The sequence below is a fragment of the Cavia porcellus genome, unplaced genomic scaffold (assembly GCF_034190915.1).
Source record: "Cavia porcellus strain 051 isolate PalLab524CR breed Dunkin Hartley unplaced genomic scaffold, mCavPor4.1 scaffold_28, whole genome shotgun sequence".
In the NCBI taxonomy this organism is placed as follows: domain Eukaryota; kingdom Metazoa; phylum Chordata; class Mammalia; order Rodentia; family Caviidae; genus Cavia; species Cavia porcellus.
In genome coordinates, this window is record NW_026947511.1 from 45,032,377 (window position 1) to 45,050,869 (window position 18,493).

General features: G+C 49.5%; 1 protein-coding gene across 2 annotated transcripts in view; it reads right to left on the reverse strand.

Annotated features, from left to right (window-relative positions):
- Kctd20 (potassium channel tetramerization domain containing 20) overlaps positions 1–18,493 on the reverse strand; it is a 25,240-nt gene continuing 6,747 nt past the window's right edge. Inside the window, exons 2-8 of one of the 2 annotated variants that reach the window (XM_003473892.5) lie at positions 11,277–11,482; positions 7,944–8,217; positions 7,199–7,301; positions 6,784–6,904; positions 5,450–5,647; positions 3,861–3,971; positions 1–3,362 (exon numbers count right to left, since the gene is read on the reverse strand). In XM_003473892.5, coding sequence (XP_003473940.1) covers positions 3,070–3,362; positions 3,861–3,971; positions 5,450–5,647; positions 6,784–6,904; positions 7,199–7,301; positions 7,944–8,217; positions 11,277–11,436 — 1,260 coding nt within the window. In that variant the 5' untranslated portion in view covers positions 11,437–11,482 and the 3' untranslated portion in view covers positions 1–3,069. The remainder of the gene's footprint in view (positions 3,363–3,860; positions 3,972–5,449; positions 5,648–6,783; positions 6,905–7,198; positions 7,302–7,943; positions 8,218–11,276; positions 11,483–18,493) is intronic. The other variant, XM_023566635.2, reaches the window with a different exon arrangement.

Below are 18,493 nucleotides of genomic sequence, written 5' to 3' on the forward strand. Positions count from 1 at the left end.
CACAAATGATAGCGTTTATTATAGAAAAAAGCATCCCAAGTGTAGGATTTCGTAAACACTGGTAGGTGAACAAGTGCAACTTTAAAAGTAAGTACAAGGTAAAGAGGCATCGCCTACAAGCCTTTGCCTTTAGGAGAAGACGCAACTGTGCCCCTGCGAGGGCGATCCCATCGGACACGGTGCACTCTGGCCCCACCAAGGCCTCCGCGTACATTCTGAGCTACATCCATTAAGCATTCCGAGGGATGGCAAGAAGCGGCACTGGATCCTGACTGAAAACGCTGGACTTTAGAAAGACCTCACAGGACCCTTGGTGACGAGGTCTGAGTTAAAGCCTGCGCTCTGAGTATTCAAGACCGAGCCTTTGGAACCCTAAAAAGATGCCCATCTTTACCGGGCTTGATTGGTGGTCCTGTCCCAGACCTGTACGCGTTAGATAACTCCCTTGTCCTCAGCACTGAGTTTAAATAACTCAGTTATTATATTGTGCAGAAAACCTGGCTCCTTCTATCTCCCTTCTTTTTGCTCTATTCCAGCTTTTCCTCCACTTCAGAGAAACCATGGCATAAAGTGAGCAGCTCTGCCGCCCCCTGGCTCCCGCAACGCCTCGTTTCCCAACCAGCTATGTAAGGTGCGATGCAGGCACAAACTCGAGGTTCCGAACCTCAAGTCAGGGCATCTTGGCTGCTGAAACGCTCTAAGACACTCTGGAGAAACCATTTTCTTAGGAAAATGTATACCCAGCCTGACTCACTGATTTAGGCACTTAGAAAAGTCACCAGACCAAGTTCCACATGTACCCATCTGACTAGTAACAACTCTGAAGGGGATGATGGCCACCTGGCCCTCACTCCCGCTGCCAGGACTGCCTGGCCACTAAATGACATTGAGGTCCAGGCGGGGGGTGTGTGGCCGGGGAGGCTCATAGAAGAACACTCCACCGGAAGGAACTGTGGTCCCTTTTCAGGCAGTCACCACCGCTGATGACACCGCAGATAACCTTCACAGTCCGCACATCCTCAGACCCACTGGCTGGGGTCAAAATGCACGTTAGCTTAGAATTAAGAGGGTGAGGAAGATGCCTAGTAAAAGCTGGAGGAAAATAATCAATTACACGAGCACAGTGTCAAGTATATGCCCTATTCCTTAACTCTGTAGCTAAGGAAGAACTAATTAAGTGTTGGCTACGGCAGGTTTACCCTTTAACGAGAAGTTACATTGCCAACACAGACAATTCCAACTTCCTTTTCAGCGGCACAGAAGCCACTGAGGATCGCCAAGGAAGCACCGTATGGACCGCCAGGCAGGTCAGCGGCTGGTGGGTACAGATGTGGTGCTGGCAAGGCCAAGGCTACCTCTGACCTCAACAGAAGCCTCTTGGCTACAAATAACCCTAACCCTTCCCCAGCCATTTCCCCACAGAAACCAATGGCCATCAGTGCTCTGGGAGTAGACGGCTGTTCAGCTGCTGACTGCTTCCTTCCTGGTAAGGAATAGAACCCCGACGCCCCCTGCGATGGCTGGCTACAAGCACGCACAACACAGTGTGCAGGCCTGTGATCCCTACACTTGGGAGGTGGAGGCAGAAAGATGGCCATGAGTTTGAGGCCAAAAAAATTCTTATTCCTCAAGCCAGGAAAAGGGTTTTCAATACCTGACTTTGATGTTGGAGGAATCTAGCTTGCCGTATAGCATCTTACAGGAAAGGAATTTAGAAAGCCAGTCCTGTTCTCACATTAGAAGGAAACCACTCTCCCATTCACAATCCACGATGGGTCAATGCCGTGGTCAGCAACTTTGACCAGAAAGTGGGAGATAATTCGCAGATACCTGTCTGGCTTTTAGACTCTAAATTTAGCCCTGCTGCTAACTCCACAGAGATGTCAGAGGAAGGTGGCATCGGAGAGACCGAGCTGGACTGTCACCCAACATGCTGTGTTAACAGAGCTAACCGAAAACTAGGTGGCAGGGGCTGGGGGTTTAGCTCAGCGGCATTAGCACCTGCCTTGCAAGCAGGCGGTCGTGAGTTCGATCCCCAGTACCGATAAAAAGGAAAAAGACAAAAAAAAACAAAAAAAAAAACAACTAGGTGGCGAGGCCTGGGCCTGACCTGCCTTCCCCTTGCCCTTCCTGTGGGGACCTCGGCGTCATGTCCTTACCCCGAGTGTGAGCACGGACTGGGGTGTCTTAAACACCGAAATGCGCTATCTGCCCTAACTCCCTGGCCTGCACTGGGCCAGTCTCTGGGGACGTTTCCCATCTGGCTGTGCTCCAAGCGCCTTCTCCCCATTCATTACATCTAAGACTCTGAGCGCTGCTAAGGCCTCTCCTCCCTCACCAGCCTTTAACCTGCACCCCTGGCCTTCCTGCCACCCCGCGACGTTGTGCTGAGGGTCCCCGGTGGCCCAGCCTGAAAGCAGCTGGCCTGCTCTGCTCGAGTCTCTTTCCCAGTCAGCCAGCAGCCTGAGTTCATAAACCTTGAAGCTAAACAGGTTTCAGAAGTCACTCTTCCTGCCAAAGAACTTGGGTGGTTTTGGATCGTTCACTAATGAGGAAACAATTTCAGCTCTAAGAATTTCTTGCAGTGATTTTGAATGAGCTTGTGCTTTGCAGCTGCAGTCAGGGTATAGACCCCAGGACTGGCATTTCAGTCACATCCTGTGAGCATCTCAGGGCTGTCTCTGAGGACTGATTGTCTCCTATGTTTGGTCCCTTGCCGCTTACTGTGCACTGGCCTGACACAAGACACAACAAACAAAACCACAGAGCAGAGGGGAGACGCGCCCTGCTTTGCTAACTCGTAGGCACAGGCATCTCGGCTTCCTCTCATACTCTTGCAGTTACGCAGGCTCAGTGAACAGCACCAGACCCCCCAAAACTTCAGGTTACCAGGGCAGCTGCAGAGCTGGCAGCCTCACCACCAGAGTGCTCCTCTGCCCGCGCCAGAGGCGCAGACTTACCAAAAAGGACACACAGTCATGGGAAGGCCAAAAGTAGGGGAGACGTGTGTCAGGGTGACACAGCTCGGGGTGGGCGTCGCACACAGCAGCACTCTGGCAAGGGGTGGGCCTAGTCTTGAAAGTCACCAGGCGCCCCCTGAGCGAGGGGGGCATTGAGCCTGTCCAGCTCATCCACTTGCGGTGGGTGGTGCATGAGCAGCTCCTGGTCCTCTGAGACGTCCTCGCCAGCAGCCACCAGGTTGGTGAGGGACTTGCTGCGGACGCACTGGAAATCCACGTGGCGGCTCTTCCCTTCCTCCTTTTCCCAGGACATCTGGATAAAGGGACGCTGCACGTAATTATAGATGACTTCAGAGCGGCCACCAGGTCGTCTCTTGATTTTCTCCTTACAGGTAGGGTAACCTGAAACAGAAGAAGGCCATCTTCGTGATTCTGGCGGGCTATCATTCCACATGCACACTTTCTCCTTCCTCTCAAAGCAAGGGTGAAAAGAGGTGGGGAGCCAGGGCCTACCATCACTTAAAGCATTCATCCCTACATCCGGACAGTCCCCAAAGGCAGAGGACCGCCTTAAGTTCTGGTCCTCAAGGTGGACCCTTCCTGACCCAGAAAGGCTCACCAATACCACCTCTGGCCAAACATGCTTCCCTTCGGGGAAGCCCAAGACCCACCATTTACCCGCCAGCCTCTGCCCTGCTCTTCATCCTGAAGGATTTCCAACAGGAGTGAAAGGGAAGGAAAGGAGGAAACACAAAACAAAAACAGGAATCCTCCCAGGAAGAGTGTGGTTTTCACGTCGCCCGCTCTCCAGGCCCCCTGCAAGCTCAATTCTGCAGTCATTTGCTGTGGACACGGACACAACGTTGACCCTTCCTGAGTCTGACCGGGGTTATGATTTACCTTCGATCCCAATGCGAATGTTTTTCAAGCCCCGCTCCTTTAACACTGTTTTAGCGACATCTCGATTCTCAATATATTTGAAAAATCTGTAGAGCTTGGAGCTATAAAGAACTGAAAAAATAAAAACCCTGGGGTTAGTCACAAGGACCTCTGTAAAAGGAAAGACACAAGGGCTGGGGATTTAGCTCAGCGGCATAAGCGCCTGCCTTGCAAGCAGGCAGTTGTGAGTTCGATCCCTGGTACCGATAAAAACGAAAACAACAACAAAAAAGGAAAGACACGAGCTAAGGGAATCAAACTATGACAGGTGACCTGACCACTGATGCTGAGACTCTAGACGGGTTAATATTAAATAATACAAGAATCATGAAGCAAATTTTCATGTTCTTACACCGGGGATGGACTTTCTGAGTATCACATACAATCTAGAAGCTGTAGAAAAAAAGAAAACAGTACATGCACATTGGCAGCACAAAGCTAAAAAGAAAACCAAGTAAGGGAAGTACTCACTATTCATTTTACAGTGAGCTAACTTCCACACATAGAGACCTTCCACAAACCCTAAGTAAAAGACGAGCAATCAAGTTTGCAGGGCATGAGAGGCACAAGCACAGTGACCTAAGGAAATCAGAGAGCAGGCTAGCACGCGAGGGTTTATGCAGTGGCCCACACTGAACACGGCGTGTCTATCTTTACCTTTATCCTCTTTCTCTTGTTCTGTCTGAGTTTGTTGCGCAGAGCTGGTTTCTCCCATTTACCCTACACTTTCGTATACACTTTTTGACATTATTAAAAAAAAAGTTTAAAAGCCTCACTGGTAAAGTAAGTGCAAATTAAAACCACAGAGATCATGAGATGCTGTTTCTTAAACTATTAACAGAGTGGCTAAGATAAAAGTTTATCGGACACTGGTGAGGGGGTGGGAAACCAGCCTACTGCATCTTTTGTGTGAGTGTGAATTGCAACCATCTTTAGAAGAATAATTTGGTAACAGCTATCAAAGCAATAAAAGTGAAAAGCCTTTGACTTTCCATTTCTAGGACTACATAGTGAAAAGACTACTTAAAAAGCCCTTGGCCATGCAGTGTTTGTAATTCACAGCCTAACTCTCTAACAGGCCTAGTTAAATCAAGTAGGACACATTCATGCAATGGGATCCTAGGTGGCCGGAAAAGAGAGGCACCAGTACAGAGCAGTCTGAGTAAGGTATCATTTGGAAAAAGGGAAAAACAGCATGTACCTGTGGATATATATGGAATATACGTGGAAGGCTACCAAAGACTCTGAGGAGGAAAACGGGGATGAGGCAGTGTTGTCACACCACTATCAAATGCAAACCCTTTTCTAGAACTCTTAGCTCTCAACTAGACCAGTTCGAAAGGATCAAAAGCGAAAGGATAGGAGAAGCCTGGCCACACCACCTGGTGCTGGCCTCAGCGTCTGGCAGGACCAGGCACCAGGCAGGAGGGCGGAGGTGTGAGCTACAGGCACTGGGTCCCCGCGCAGGGCCACCCCCACAGGGCCTGTCACCCTGGCTCTAGGCAGCGCTTTTCTTGTGGAAAACACATGCACCCTGCAGGGGCTCCTACTTTGGGAGTACTCCTCTCCCATGGGTGGAGGGTGGTCTTCGTCCCAGTCCACAGAGTCTTCATCGGTCAGCACGACGATGTGGCACTCGCGCTCCCCCTTCTTGGCGCAGCCCACCATGATGGGCAAGATCAGCTCTTCGAGGTAGTGATCAAACTGCTTGTGAGCACCGTCGTTAGACAGTTCGTGCAGCAAAGCACCTGGGGGGAGAGAGCCACTGAGCACTTCCTGTGGAAAGGCACCTGTCACTGGAGTGCGCTCTGCAAGGGTACAGTCACTGCGCTCGGTAAGGGCTGCAGAGGGCCGTGGTGAAAGGAGAATCGACTCCTGCCCCAAGGTGACTGTCACACGTGTGTTCCATATTCTGAAACGTTTTGATTCCCTCAGGTCCACTAATCCCTGAGCACTGAGAAAATGAGGTTTGGGTAGACACTGTCAAGCCATAAACACTGATTCTGTAAGAGATGGAACTGTTATCGGTGAGACTATAGCACTCTTGTGAGACACTAGGGCCCTCCCTGTCTTGTAGAGGAGCATCATAAACACAGAGAAAAACCTATGTTTGGCCATACCAAGTGGCTGACCTCCGTGTGCTAAACCCAGGACAAACTGCAAGTGTACAGGCCTTTGCACGAACTGCAAGGAAATGCACGCGCACATCAAAGGACTGTTTCTCCTTTCTGTACTGGAGGTCAAACCCAGGGTACTCCACCCCTAAGCTACAGCCCCAGCCCTTTTTATTTCTGGGACCAGATCTTGCTAAGTTGCCCAGGGTACCCTCAAACTTGCAATCTTTTTGTCTCAGCTTCCCAAGTAACTTGGCTTACCATACCACTCCAGCTCCAAGAATACTAACAGCAGAGTCCACAGTCAGACAATCTGAATTCTACTCCTGGACTTACTGACTAGCGTTCTGCACAAGTGCATGCATCAGTGCCCTCACTTGTTAATCAAGTCAGTGCCAGCTTTCAGGGTTGAGCAAGTGGGCACCTGTCAAGCACGAGGTTAACAGTGATGATCAGAATCATGGCATGAAGACCCCAGCTAACTCGTGCTGTCTGACTTTACCAGCAAGCCTTTCTGCGTGGACAGCCAGCTGACTCCAAGGTCCTACCAACAAGGGAAGCAGCTAGCCTGGTGGCTGGCTCACCGAGCCCGATTCAAACCCTCTGCTGGGTTTCCTTTGTGTACTACACTTCGAAGCAGGGGAGGGAATGGGCTGGATACTGCCAACCTACACTCTAAACTACTATTTCGTCATGAAGCAAAGCAGTCACTTGTAAGCCCACTGCAAGCTGGGCTGCACAGGCACGGCGGGCAGCTGTTCTGTACTCACTCAGATCCTGACATCGGATAGTGTTGAAGTCAAAGTTAATGCAGAGATAATCACACGTATCTCGAAGGTCTGGGATAGAGATGCCGTCCGGACAATTGATGATGCCAGTTTTGTAATAATCCTGTGAACAGATTGGGAGGAAGAGAGGTGGGCAAAGAACAACATGGCAGAGTGCTTCCTCTGCCCTCTTCTTCCCACTGTTGATGTGAGGGGCTCCTGGGATTATCACCAATGATTCAGGGGCGACGCAGCCCCTACCAGAGCTTGACAATGCTGAGCTCACGTGGCGGGAAGGACTCGAGATACACAGAAGAGGAATGAGGACAGGTTAACAGGCGGACACGGAGAAGCTGAGGCAGTAACACGGCTGCTGGAATCTTAAGGAGGATCTCAACACGCAGACGCCGCTACCCACCAGCACCGTGCGGAACACGGTGGCGCTGATCCCCTCGGCAATCTCGTACTCTCCCTTCTCGTTGGGCCGGGTGAAGTTGTACTCTCGTCCTGGCCCGAACATCCTGAAAAACACCAGGCCGCAGCGTTACCTTGACCACAGCACCCCTCACCCACGCGGCCGCCTCCCCGCCGCATCTGAGGACCCCACTCCGCTCCTCACGGGCCTGCACACCTGAGGCGAGCAGGAGCGGGAGACTCTCAGACAGCACCGGGTGCGGCAGGTGCTCTCCGTGCGGGTGCAGAGAGACACGGCGGGTCCTGAAAGCCGATCTCTACGGAGGCTGGCAGCAGCTTTTCAGGGGGCCTGAAAACTAGGGGGCGGGGGTTGCCCTGTGTCGCTTTCCTTCCCTGGTACAACTCGGAAACTGCTCCAGGGAGCTTACAGGAGGAGGGATGTGACCTGGCAAGTTCTGTTCTGCCGTCCTAATTCTACTCGCTTCTGCTGCCTGTTTTCAGGCCTCGCTCTGCGTGCTGCAGGTGGAACCCAGGCCCTGCCCATGCGAGGCCAGTGCCGCTCCACACAGCAGCCCCTCCAAATCTTCACCATGGTCAGGACTGTGCTGGCTTGCTGTCCCCTCTTCACAAGAGGACAAAGGCAGGAAAATAAGCAATGTAGTGCCTGAGTCTCCCATTCAGTGCAAGGTAAACAGCATGTACTTCTATTTAGAGATCACAGAGTAGATTCAGAGGGAATTACCCATTACCTTCCCAGCATGGTGTCCGGGTGAGCCGTGAAGATCTGTGGATTCACGACAAACCGTGTGCCGTCCACCAGAAGGGTCACTTTCTCTGGTGCTTGGGAATGAGAGGTACCACCAAAGCCCATGCTGCTATTCCCAAATCTTTCTGAAGCAATAAAGGGTTCATGGTTTCGTTTATTCCCACTTTGGAAGCAAGAGCCTTTGACATCCTCGGAGAGTGGCATCATGTGAGGGAACTGAAGATTCGCCGGCAGAGAGGCACAGTCAAGAGGAAGATCTGGAGAGCCACACAAACCAACCTAGTCACTTGGGAGAAAATTAGCCCTGTCATCCCTAAAACACTGACCAAAACGATACATGAACAAACTAACTCGAACTTCTACATGTTCACAGGGCAAAAACAAAACTTCTTGCCCATAGCGATTCACACTGGACATCCCTGACCCCTGCCTCAGCCTGCCCAGAGCAGGGATTATAAGCATGTACCACCGCACTCAGCTGAAATGATTTTTAAAATGTAAATTGTGTAAATGGTTTTTAAACAGTAAACACTAGAGAAGAATTTATACACAGCACCTACAATCCCCTGCTTCCCCCTAAATCTCCCGGTGTTGGTCCAGAGGCAATTACTTTTATTTGTTTTATTTCTGTCTCTTCAAAATCCTATTTTGTTTTATTTTAGGAGCCCCCTGTTGCTGTGTGCTAAAACTATTAATTTTCACATTCTTCAACACTGTTTTTTTGTTGTTGTTGTCTTTTTTATCGGTACCAAGAATCGAACTCACAACCACACACTTGCAAGGCAGGCGCTTATGCCCTGAGCTAAATTCCCTGCCCCTTCAACACTGTTTTTAAATTTTACTTTTCCAAAAGAACGCAAGCCTCCGATTTCTGTGTCGCATCTCCCTGACGACATAAACCCATCACAGCGCCGGCCTCATTCACGGAATCTCGCTTTTTGTCCTCATACCGCCGAAAATTTATTTTTTCTGTTTTTCTTTCTTTCTTTTTTTTTTGGTCTTTTTGCGACAGGGTCTCTATACAGTTCAGGCTGGCCTTGAGCTTACTTTGTAGCACAGGCTGGTCTCGAACTCGCAACAATCCTCCTGCCTCAGCCTCCCGAGTGCTGGGATTACAGGGGTGAGCCACCATGCCCGGCTTAGAAAAGCTATTTTCTTGAAGTTATTTCATCTTTCTAAAGCTCATCTTACCTATAAAAAGAGGCCGATCACGTTCACTCTAGCTACCTCACAGGGTTAATCAACTGAAACAAAGCGTGGGCTGCGCTTTGCACCTCGAACTCCCGACGGAGCTGCGCAGGCGCACTCACAGCCGCGCCTGGGAAGCGGGCGTGCGCCGAGGCAGGCGGGGCCGCGCTGCAGAAACACCAGCGATGCGGACTGGAGGGCGACCCGCCGTATTCCAGTGTCCAGTTATGTTTTAATGGAAAACTTCACACGTACGAAAGCACAGACTTAACATTTACCCCATCACCTGTATTTGGCAAGCCTAAAATATTCCTTTTTCCAAAAATGTTTTGAAGAAAAGAAAAGCTTACATGGTACAGCGGAATGTCTCTTTTCCCCTCATGCATTTTAAAGGTGTACACACAACTACCCACCGACGAGACTGCAGCTCCCAGGCCTGGGAAATGCGTCCGATTCCCTGCACTGGTAACAAACTAGGTAATAAAAGGAAGCGAACGCCTAAACTAAAACCCATGCAGAGTTTGCACCCCATGGGGCCCAGCAGGTGCTTCACCTCGAGCCCCCAGAAACTCCTTGATCAGCATCAGGCATTCACATCTGGAGTGCCGTTCTTTGAGGCCACACAGGTACTCCGGGACTAATTCCACTCTGTAGGGTGCCCAACTTCACCTCAACAGGGAGGTCACTATATCGGGTAGAAGCCCGAACTCAAGGAAGCAGCGCCGCTTGCACCCTGCTTCACAGCAGCCCTGCCCAGCCGCTCCACCCGGGACGGCGGCCCCCATCGGATCCGCACAGCTCTTCCCGGGCAGAGCTGGGTGCCCACGTCCAGCAACATGAGGCAGGAGGGCACTAGCCCTGCGCTCCTCCATCTGTGCGACAAGGGCAGCAGTGTCATTTCCTCTAGACAGGGACTGGCAAACTTTCTGCAAAGAGCCAGAAAGTACATTATTTTGGGTTTGCGGGTCACAGTCTCCATGGCTACCAATGGAAAGCAGCCACAGACTGAACAGTGGACAGGCGCAGCAGTCAGATCTGGCCACGGGCTGCCGTCCCGGCTAAAGGACCTAGTGTGTGTGGAGGTCCAAGGAAGCTGCTGCGACTTTCTAATTACAAGTTTAAAGGATGTCAAAAAGTAGAGCTAGTCAGTTAGCCAACGTGTCAGTAACTGCTGGGAAAGCACATGTGGACGTGGACGTGCAGAGCGCAGTCAGGCCTTGGCCGTGAGCCCACAGACAGGAGGCAGCCGAGGCGGCAGGGCCCACACTCACACTGCGCTGACAGTCCCTGCGTGGGCGCAGCAGCTTCCGGTGGACAGGGGAACACGCTCAGTCATTCGATGCCCATGCGATGTCGCAGTACAGATCTGAAGTAAACCCTCGCAGAAACGTTACTCTTAGGGCACTCTTGCTTCATGTCTCCTTTTAAATGGGTATTAAGGAAATGCAGTGTTTTAGTCGCAGCTCTACTAATGCTCCTACCGAGAAACCTGCTGCTTAGTCTCCCGAAGTGCTGGCCCCAAGAGAGGCAGGATGAGGTGCTGTTCTAAGAAGAACTGGAGCTCCTGTAGTCATTTTTGGTTACCAAAATACTCACCCAGCTTTGGGCTTTCATTGATTGGCACATATTCACGGTACACGACAAAACACAACACACACCGTAGGACCCCATCCTGTGAAAGGGGGGCTGTGTTTACACACAGCTGAACCTCCACGCCTCTGCATGGCTCTGCTCCTGGCCCCTGTGTTCTGCTGCCTCCTGCTATACCTTACACAGGAAGGTCACCGTGAGGACATGTTCGGAGTTAACGAGGCGCATGGCCTCACTAACCCATCTACCGGCCCATAGGGAGGACCATTGACAAACAGCTTTCTAGAGAAGAAAGCAGGACTCAGAACGCGTCAGAGTCCCGTCCGCGGTGACGGCTGTTCCACAGCAGGGCTGGGTCCAGATCTGCTCCCAGACTCTGGCTTGTGCCTCTTCCCCACCATCCCCAGTCCGGGCCAGGCTGATTAAATATGTGGAGATTTTGTGAAGGTCAGCTTGACAGAAATGGGGAAACACAGCCCCAGCAGGACAGACAGACGCAGTGTCAGAGGCCCCGAGCGGTCAGGAGCGGACTCCGTACCTTCGCTCCTGGCGCCCAGGGCGTAAGTGAAGGTATGAAGGCCAGGTGAAGCCAGGCTGGCTGTTTCTTTTTCTTGAGCCACAGCTAAGGTATCATCCACTACACAGCTGGCCTCGGGCCGCGATAACCTGTCGCTGTCACTGGCACGGTGAACATTCATTCTCGGACCCTGGATCCTGAGCTGTGTGCTCAATCACAGAGAGATCCTAAAGATGGAAAAATACGCATCATTTAGAGCCCACAAATCCAGTTTCTAAGGACCGTGAGGGTGCGGCAGCCCTCATCCTGCTTCCATGAGGAGGGACACGGAGAGGTTCCTGGGATTTTCAGTTGAGAAAACGGGGCTTGCTTTGTCTTCACCAAATCACTAGGAACGTCGGTAAACTTACCTCCGGGCAGCGTCATGCTGGACCCTGGACACGCACATTTGTACACATTACATGGAGGGACAACAATCTGGTGTGCGACTCACCAACATGAGGGGCAGGTAACGAGTGCAAAGGAAATCTGCTATGTTTAAAAATGCCATCAACACTCCTACAATGCGACACCGGAAAATTTACAGCAATCACAGCCACAGTGCAGGAAGAAAGGGCTTGAGAAGTCATCTGAGCTTTAGAAAAACAGCTGTAACTTGTAGCGATCGGGTTCTTTTCTCATTTTCACCTTCCATATCTTAGGCAACCCCAAAAGCAACCTCGAAAATGCACTGGCCACAAGGCCAATGGTGTCAGCTCTCCCCTAGCCATCCACAGTGCCTACGAACACACAAGGGACAGCCTTGGGCAAGACCCTGCTGAGACCAGGCAGAATGGAGGAGTGGCAGGAGCCGCCTTCCCGCTGGTTACCAGCGCCCTGCACCCTTTCTGTGCTGCATGGCCCTGACGACCCAAGCGTTCCAGAAGCCAACTGCCTGGCACACAGTCCGTGCTGGGCTCCTTTCATCCTGGCGGTGGAAGGAAGGTCTTAATCCACACCAGCATTTACACGCAGCAGACTGTCTTAAGACGTGGCTTCCAGGTGTACCGGGTATGCAGTGGGTATCAATAACCAGCTGTAGGGCAACCCGTCCGGGGCCCTCCCGTCTCTCAGGAGCCACCGTGATTCCCCAGTAAACTTCCCTACTCTTAAAAAAATCTGTAATGTAAATACTGAGCCCCTTCATCACCTTTATTAATAACATGAGCATAAGTCTGATCAGCTTAGTCCCTGTTTTAACTCGGATGAAATACAAAAATAACCACTTTGAGAAGATGGATCGATGCATGTGCCTGAAAATATATCACTTTCAGGAAGAGATACTCTCAGCTGATAAAATCGTTGTCCTTAGACAGTGGCTCTTACCATATGAAGCTAAAGGAATAAAGTAAACATACTGATAAACATCTCATATGCCTTCGGTTTTTTCAGAATTGCCCTTCTTAAAGAAAAAATGTATTTATAATATAAAAAACAAAGCCACTTAAAATTCATCCTTTGGGCCAGGAATACAGCTCAGCGGCACAGGTGCCTGCCTGACAAGTACAAGGTCCTGAGTTCGATTCCCAGTACTAGGGGAAAAAAATTCATCCCTAAAGTCAAACAGAACCCCCAGTGCCCTTGAGTCTGACTAAGATGATGTTAACATCAAGTTTAAGGAGCAATACTAAGAAGCCTGGGCCAGACACACGGTGTGGTCCTCTCCCAGGGAGGCCTGGCTTTGATCCCTAGCACCGAACAGAAAAGAAGGCTCGTGAATTTTTTACCCCAGCATTTGGGACTTGTCTTAGTTATCATTTCCATTACTGATGGGTATCCATTACTGACACCCAAAGTTAACAGAGAAAGGTTTATTTGGCTTCTAGATACTGGCTTTGCGGAGGGTGGCACGGCAGAGAGCATCGCAGAGAAACAGCCCATAGCAACGCAGGGCAGGCGCAAGGCAGCAGAGCGGCAGAAGCGGCCATCTCTGTCCCTCAGCTCTCACCCAGGCTGTGTGCACTGAGCAGGGGAAGCACTCACACCCAGGGCGGGCCTTCCCGGCACCCACACCCGGAACTAGGCCGGACCAGCCAGAGGACTGGTATGGTAACCACACACCCTAGATCCCAGGACACAACCCAGATCCTGCCACCTGAAAAGCACACCTATGACCACATGAGGCTTTAGGGGGACAGCTAAACACAAGCCAGTAGCCACTGAGCTACAGCCACAGCCCTTTCAGTTTTTTAAATTTTGAAACAGGACCTTGCTATGTTCCACTCTACATACAGCTCTGCCTCTCTACCCTCCAGCAGCTGCTCAAGAAACACTTCAAAAACTCCTCAAGGATAATCCAGAAAGAGACAGTGAGGCTAACAATGATAAAAGGCCTAACAGAATGAATGCACCAGGCAGGGGGACCGATTAAGTAGAAAAGAAGGAGAATCAGCAACAGGAAAATAATGCAATGAAAGGAGTAAGTCAGTACCCACCAGTGATAACTCTCCTTATGAATGCTCAACGCCTCAAAAGCAAAATTTTCCAGGATAGCTCACGAAACAAAATCTAGTATTCTGTACACAAAAACATTTAACCCAAAAAGAATTCATAAACTAAAAATCAAAGGATAGAAAACAGTATGTCATGCAGTGGAGTCCCCCAAAAAGGCAGAGGTAGCCACCCTGCTTCAGATGAAGCGGAGCTCCAACCAAAGCTGAACAAAAGAGGCAAAGAAGGTCACTACTTGTTAGTTAAGGGAATAACACAACTGGAAGAACAATTTCTAACATATATACACTGAATAACAGTGCATCCAACTTCATAAAACAAGTACAACGGAACATAAAAGATCTTATAAACAATTATAGCAGAGCACTTCAATGCCCCATTGTCACAATTAGATCAATAGTCAAAAAACAATCAGAATTGAACAAAACCTTCCGACAAATACCTTGTAGAAATCTACAGTATTCTATCCAACAATAGAATACACATTCTTCTCAGCCATACATGGAACTTTCTCTAAGAGATAAGTATACGTAAGTAAATGCAAAAGAATCAAAAGTATACTATGCATATTATCAGATCACAGTTCACTACAAATCAAAAGCAAAAGAATACAAATTACGCAAATGAATATAAATCAATCATTGAGTAATCAATGAGTTACAGAAGAAATCAAGGAAGAAGTAAGACAGTCGATGGAGCAGTAATGTCAGTACAACAAACCAGAACTTAAGTGACACAATGAAAGAAATTGATGAGATTGAGACTAAAAACAAACAATATAAAGAATCAACAAGAGCTGGTTCTTTCAAAGAACAAATTGTCTAAGACAAATCCTTAGCAAATTAAAAAAAAAAAAAGTGAAATCCAACAGACACTGCCAAAATCCAGATTAGTAACTACTTTGCAAAACTATATGCCAATAAATTGAAGAATTCAGAATAGATTTCTAGACAAATATGAATTACCAACACTGAACCAAGACACAACCCTGAATAATCCACTAACGAGTAATAAAAGTGAAGCAGTAATAAAAAAACAAAACCCTAACAATTAAGAAAAGCCTAGCTCTGGATGGATTCTCTGCTGAATTTCAGAAGCACTTCAGGGAATATGTGAGGACACCTGACACCGATGCTCCTTACCACTTTTAGGGAAACTGAAAGGAAAGGAGGGCTCACAAAGTCACTCCTGGAAGCTGGCATTACTCTGACTCTAAAACCAGACTAGGGTCCTGCCAAAAAGTAAGCTCCATGGCTGAATATAGGATTCCAGCCCAAGATCTGGGCTGGTACAACCTCTCTGTGCCGCTAATGCGCATACCCAGCACCTTTTCCTTAAGTAACTGCTATTACCTCCAAATAGGGGCTGTTTTACAAGCTGAGTATAATTTAAACAACTGAGTAGATAGCTGAGAGTCTCTAATGTACATACAGGTGCTTCTTGATTTGATTTGGTACCGGGGATCGAACTCATGACCTCATGCTTGCCAGGCAGGCGCCTATACTGCTGAGCTGCATCCGTCCGCGGTGCTTCTTCATCTTCCAACCAGACTGAACTAGTCAAAAGTTGACATCTTTAGGTCAGTCACAACCCAAGGCAAGTAACAGACCAACCAAAGGCCATGCCTCCCAAAAAAGCCACTTACCTACCTTACAGCAAAATCTCCAGGCTGAGTCCCTAATGTCCAAGTCTGAAATGCGCAGCAGCACCAGAAGGGCTCTGAATTTCAGAATTTTTTTCAGACTTTTTAGCTTTTTTGGCGAGACAGGGTCTCCATGTAGTTCAGGCCGACCTCAGGTGGCAATCTCCCTTCCTCAGCTCCCCAGAGCCAGATTACAAGCGTGTGCCACCGGCCCTGGCAGCTCTGGGACGTCTGCACGTGCGTTAAGAGGACATCTTGGAGACGGGACTCAAGTCTTGCCACAAAACTCACACACAGCCTGAAGGTCACTCCATACACACAGACACCTGCTTGTTTAACAGCCCACTTCTGCTCCCGTAACTAGGTCACTTAATGGACTCGTAGCTAAATGAGGAAGTGCACACAGTCCGTATGTACATCATCATACTCAGGCCCAAGAAACGGCTAAAGGAATTCCAGCTGGAGGACTCTGCCTTCACACGGGTAACTTCCACACAGTACTGTACTGTACAGTACAATCAGCAAAAATGACAGTGCTGCACAAACAAAGTGTGCTGTACTCAAAAACAAAACAACAAAACAACAAGATGCTGAGGCGCTATTAACAAGCTGGACAGACTGTACAACAAAAGCTGGAAGAAAGCCGGGGCAGGAGGCTGGCTCTCCAAAGTCCTTAAATAGGTAGGTCATTAAACCAGGAGCATCTGTACTTTCAATCATCTTGTACAGAACAAAATTCCCTGATACGGGACTCTGCACTTGTGGCCTCGTGTCAGAGATCAAAGAGCTGTGGCTCTCCTTTGGGGACCCGGGCCTTTATCCCACCCCTGCCTCGAGACAAGGGTCTGCGGTACTGAATGGTCCAGCGACAGCTTACAACTTGGGCTCTTCTTGCCTCAGCCTCCCAAGTGCCGGGAACGCAGGTGTGTGCTGCTCTGCCTGGCTCCTCCTTTCTTCCTTTATGTTTTCTCTGGGAAAATTCAGCCGTCTCACTTCGCTTGCAGAGGGCTATTTGGATCGTTTTCCCTTCTTTCTGACACATGCTTACAGCAGTGTTTCCCTTTGCCCATGGCGTCAGCCTAACTCAACCAGTTCTGACACACTGTATTTTAACCTTCATTCCCTTCGGCTGGTTTTTTACATCTCACTGTGATTTCTTTTTTTGAATCACCTGGCTCCAGAGCAGAGGAGAAAAAATTGATGACAGGAAAAGGACAGCAAAGTGGCCAGCAGTGACAGCGGTCCTCTTTCTGTCCCTTCTATTCCTTCCTGGCTACTCAGGTGGAGGCACTCCCACTCAGGGTGTCACCCTTAACCCCAGCGTCGCACACCTAGATCCACCCCCGCCAAAAGCCCATCTATGAATGCATGGGGCTTTGAAGGGATATTTAGGTACAGACACAGATATTCTTAGTTTGTTACAAAGCATTGCAGTAAGCTCAATGGTTTGGGGTTAGTTCCAAGTAGCTTTTCAGGTACCCTTGAAAAAGAATGGAATTCTGCAAGTGTTGGGTGCAAATCAGGCCAAATATATAAATAGTGGAATTTACGCCCTCTGCAGCAGGAGTGGGAAACTACTGCCCACTGTCTATTTTTATCAAGCTTTACGGGAACAGGCATGTCTGTTTAGGAATTATCTGTGGCTGCTCCCAATGCCCAGCACCATGAGAGCTTGCCACTGGTGTTCTAAACCCTCACCTTCAGGGCCCTGCGGAAACCTTGGGGAGCTCTACCTAAGGCCCCCTGCCCGCCCGCAGGGCTCAGTGTCCCTAGCACCACGAGGCTGACCAAAGACCACTGCACTCCAGTGTCTCAGTGCTAACTTCTGCTCAGCTCACGTTCTGCTGGTAGCCACTTCCCAATACTTAGGCGACAGGAGCGATTCCAAATGCCAGGCTCTGACTTAACTGTCCTTCAGGGTCCCAGCAGAGCCAGAGCCAGAGCCAGCAGTGTGCGTGTGTATTCACACACACACACACACACGTATACATATAAGCACTTCTTGTGAGGAGCTGGCTTTCTCAGCACTGGGGGCCAGCTGTCCCCAGATGGAACTCGCCCATCAGAAGCGCCAGCTGACCGCATTGGGGCTGCTCAGGTGGCCTGGGACAGTGGTGGCGCACCTGGGCCTCACCACCGCCCTAGGCTAAGCCTCCTGAAAGTACGAGGATCACAAGGCTTACCAGGTCCTTCGCAGTAGTCACCCCTACACTAGCCTGGCGTCCCCGGAGCTGTGGCTGCACCACGCTGCAGGTGTAACGGCCACGCCTGCTCTCAGGGAGGGAACTGGCTGCTTACACTAGTTCCCTGCTGCCTTCAGACAGATGTGGCGTTTTTCCCTGTTTTATTTTTTTTATTGCTCTCGATAGGTTAGTCATAAAGCAGAAGCCCAGTCCCTGTGTTTTACAAAAAATGTTCTACAACGTCTCACAACGGTTACATGGAAATTCGTACATAATTTAGCTTATTTTCATTTTCCTTCCTGTAGAGCCAGAGAGAAGAAAAAGCCAGAGTGTTTCTCTTGTTCTGTGCTCACTACAACACAGGCGTACTTCTCAGACCAAACAGTAACTCTTCATTTCACATTGTATCATTTAAAATATCAAGGTGCACCTGAAACTATGAACCTATTTAATACTGCTTCATTTTCCTAAAAAGTTCCTAGCAAATTGGGTGTCTTCAGTCAACACTCAAGTATGTATAGGACTGTGCTCGCTGTACTGTCTACCTAAGTCACCTAGGCTGGGCTCCAACTTTCTGTCCTCCTGCCTCAGCCTCCCAGAGTGCTGGGATTACAGGTGCACGCCACTGCGCCCAGCTTCAGTGAAAGTTCTGATAATGACTGCCACTGGTCCTTGGGTCTAGATGATCTTACCACAGGGATGGGATTATCTTCAGATATTTCAACCTGCTCTGTTGCTACCAAGCTGATTGACACAAAGGATCACGCCAAATAATAGACTAGCAAATTCTGCCACACTTGTAAGAAATTACATCAATCTCACAGTTTTTCCAGAGAACAGAGGAGAGGGAGGGACTCAACTCATTTTCTGAGGCCAAGAGAACACTGAGCCACAATCTGATGAGGGCATTACTGAAGAGGACT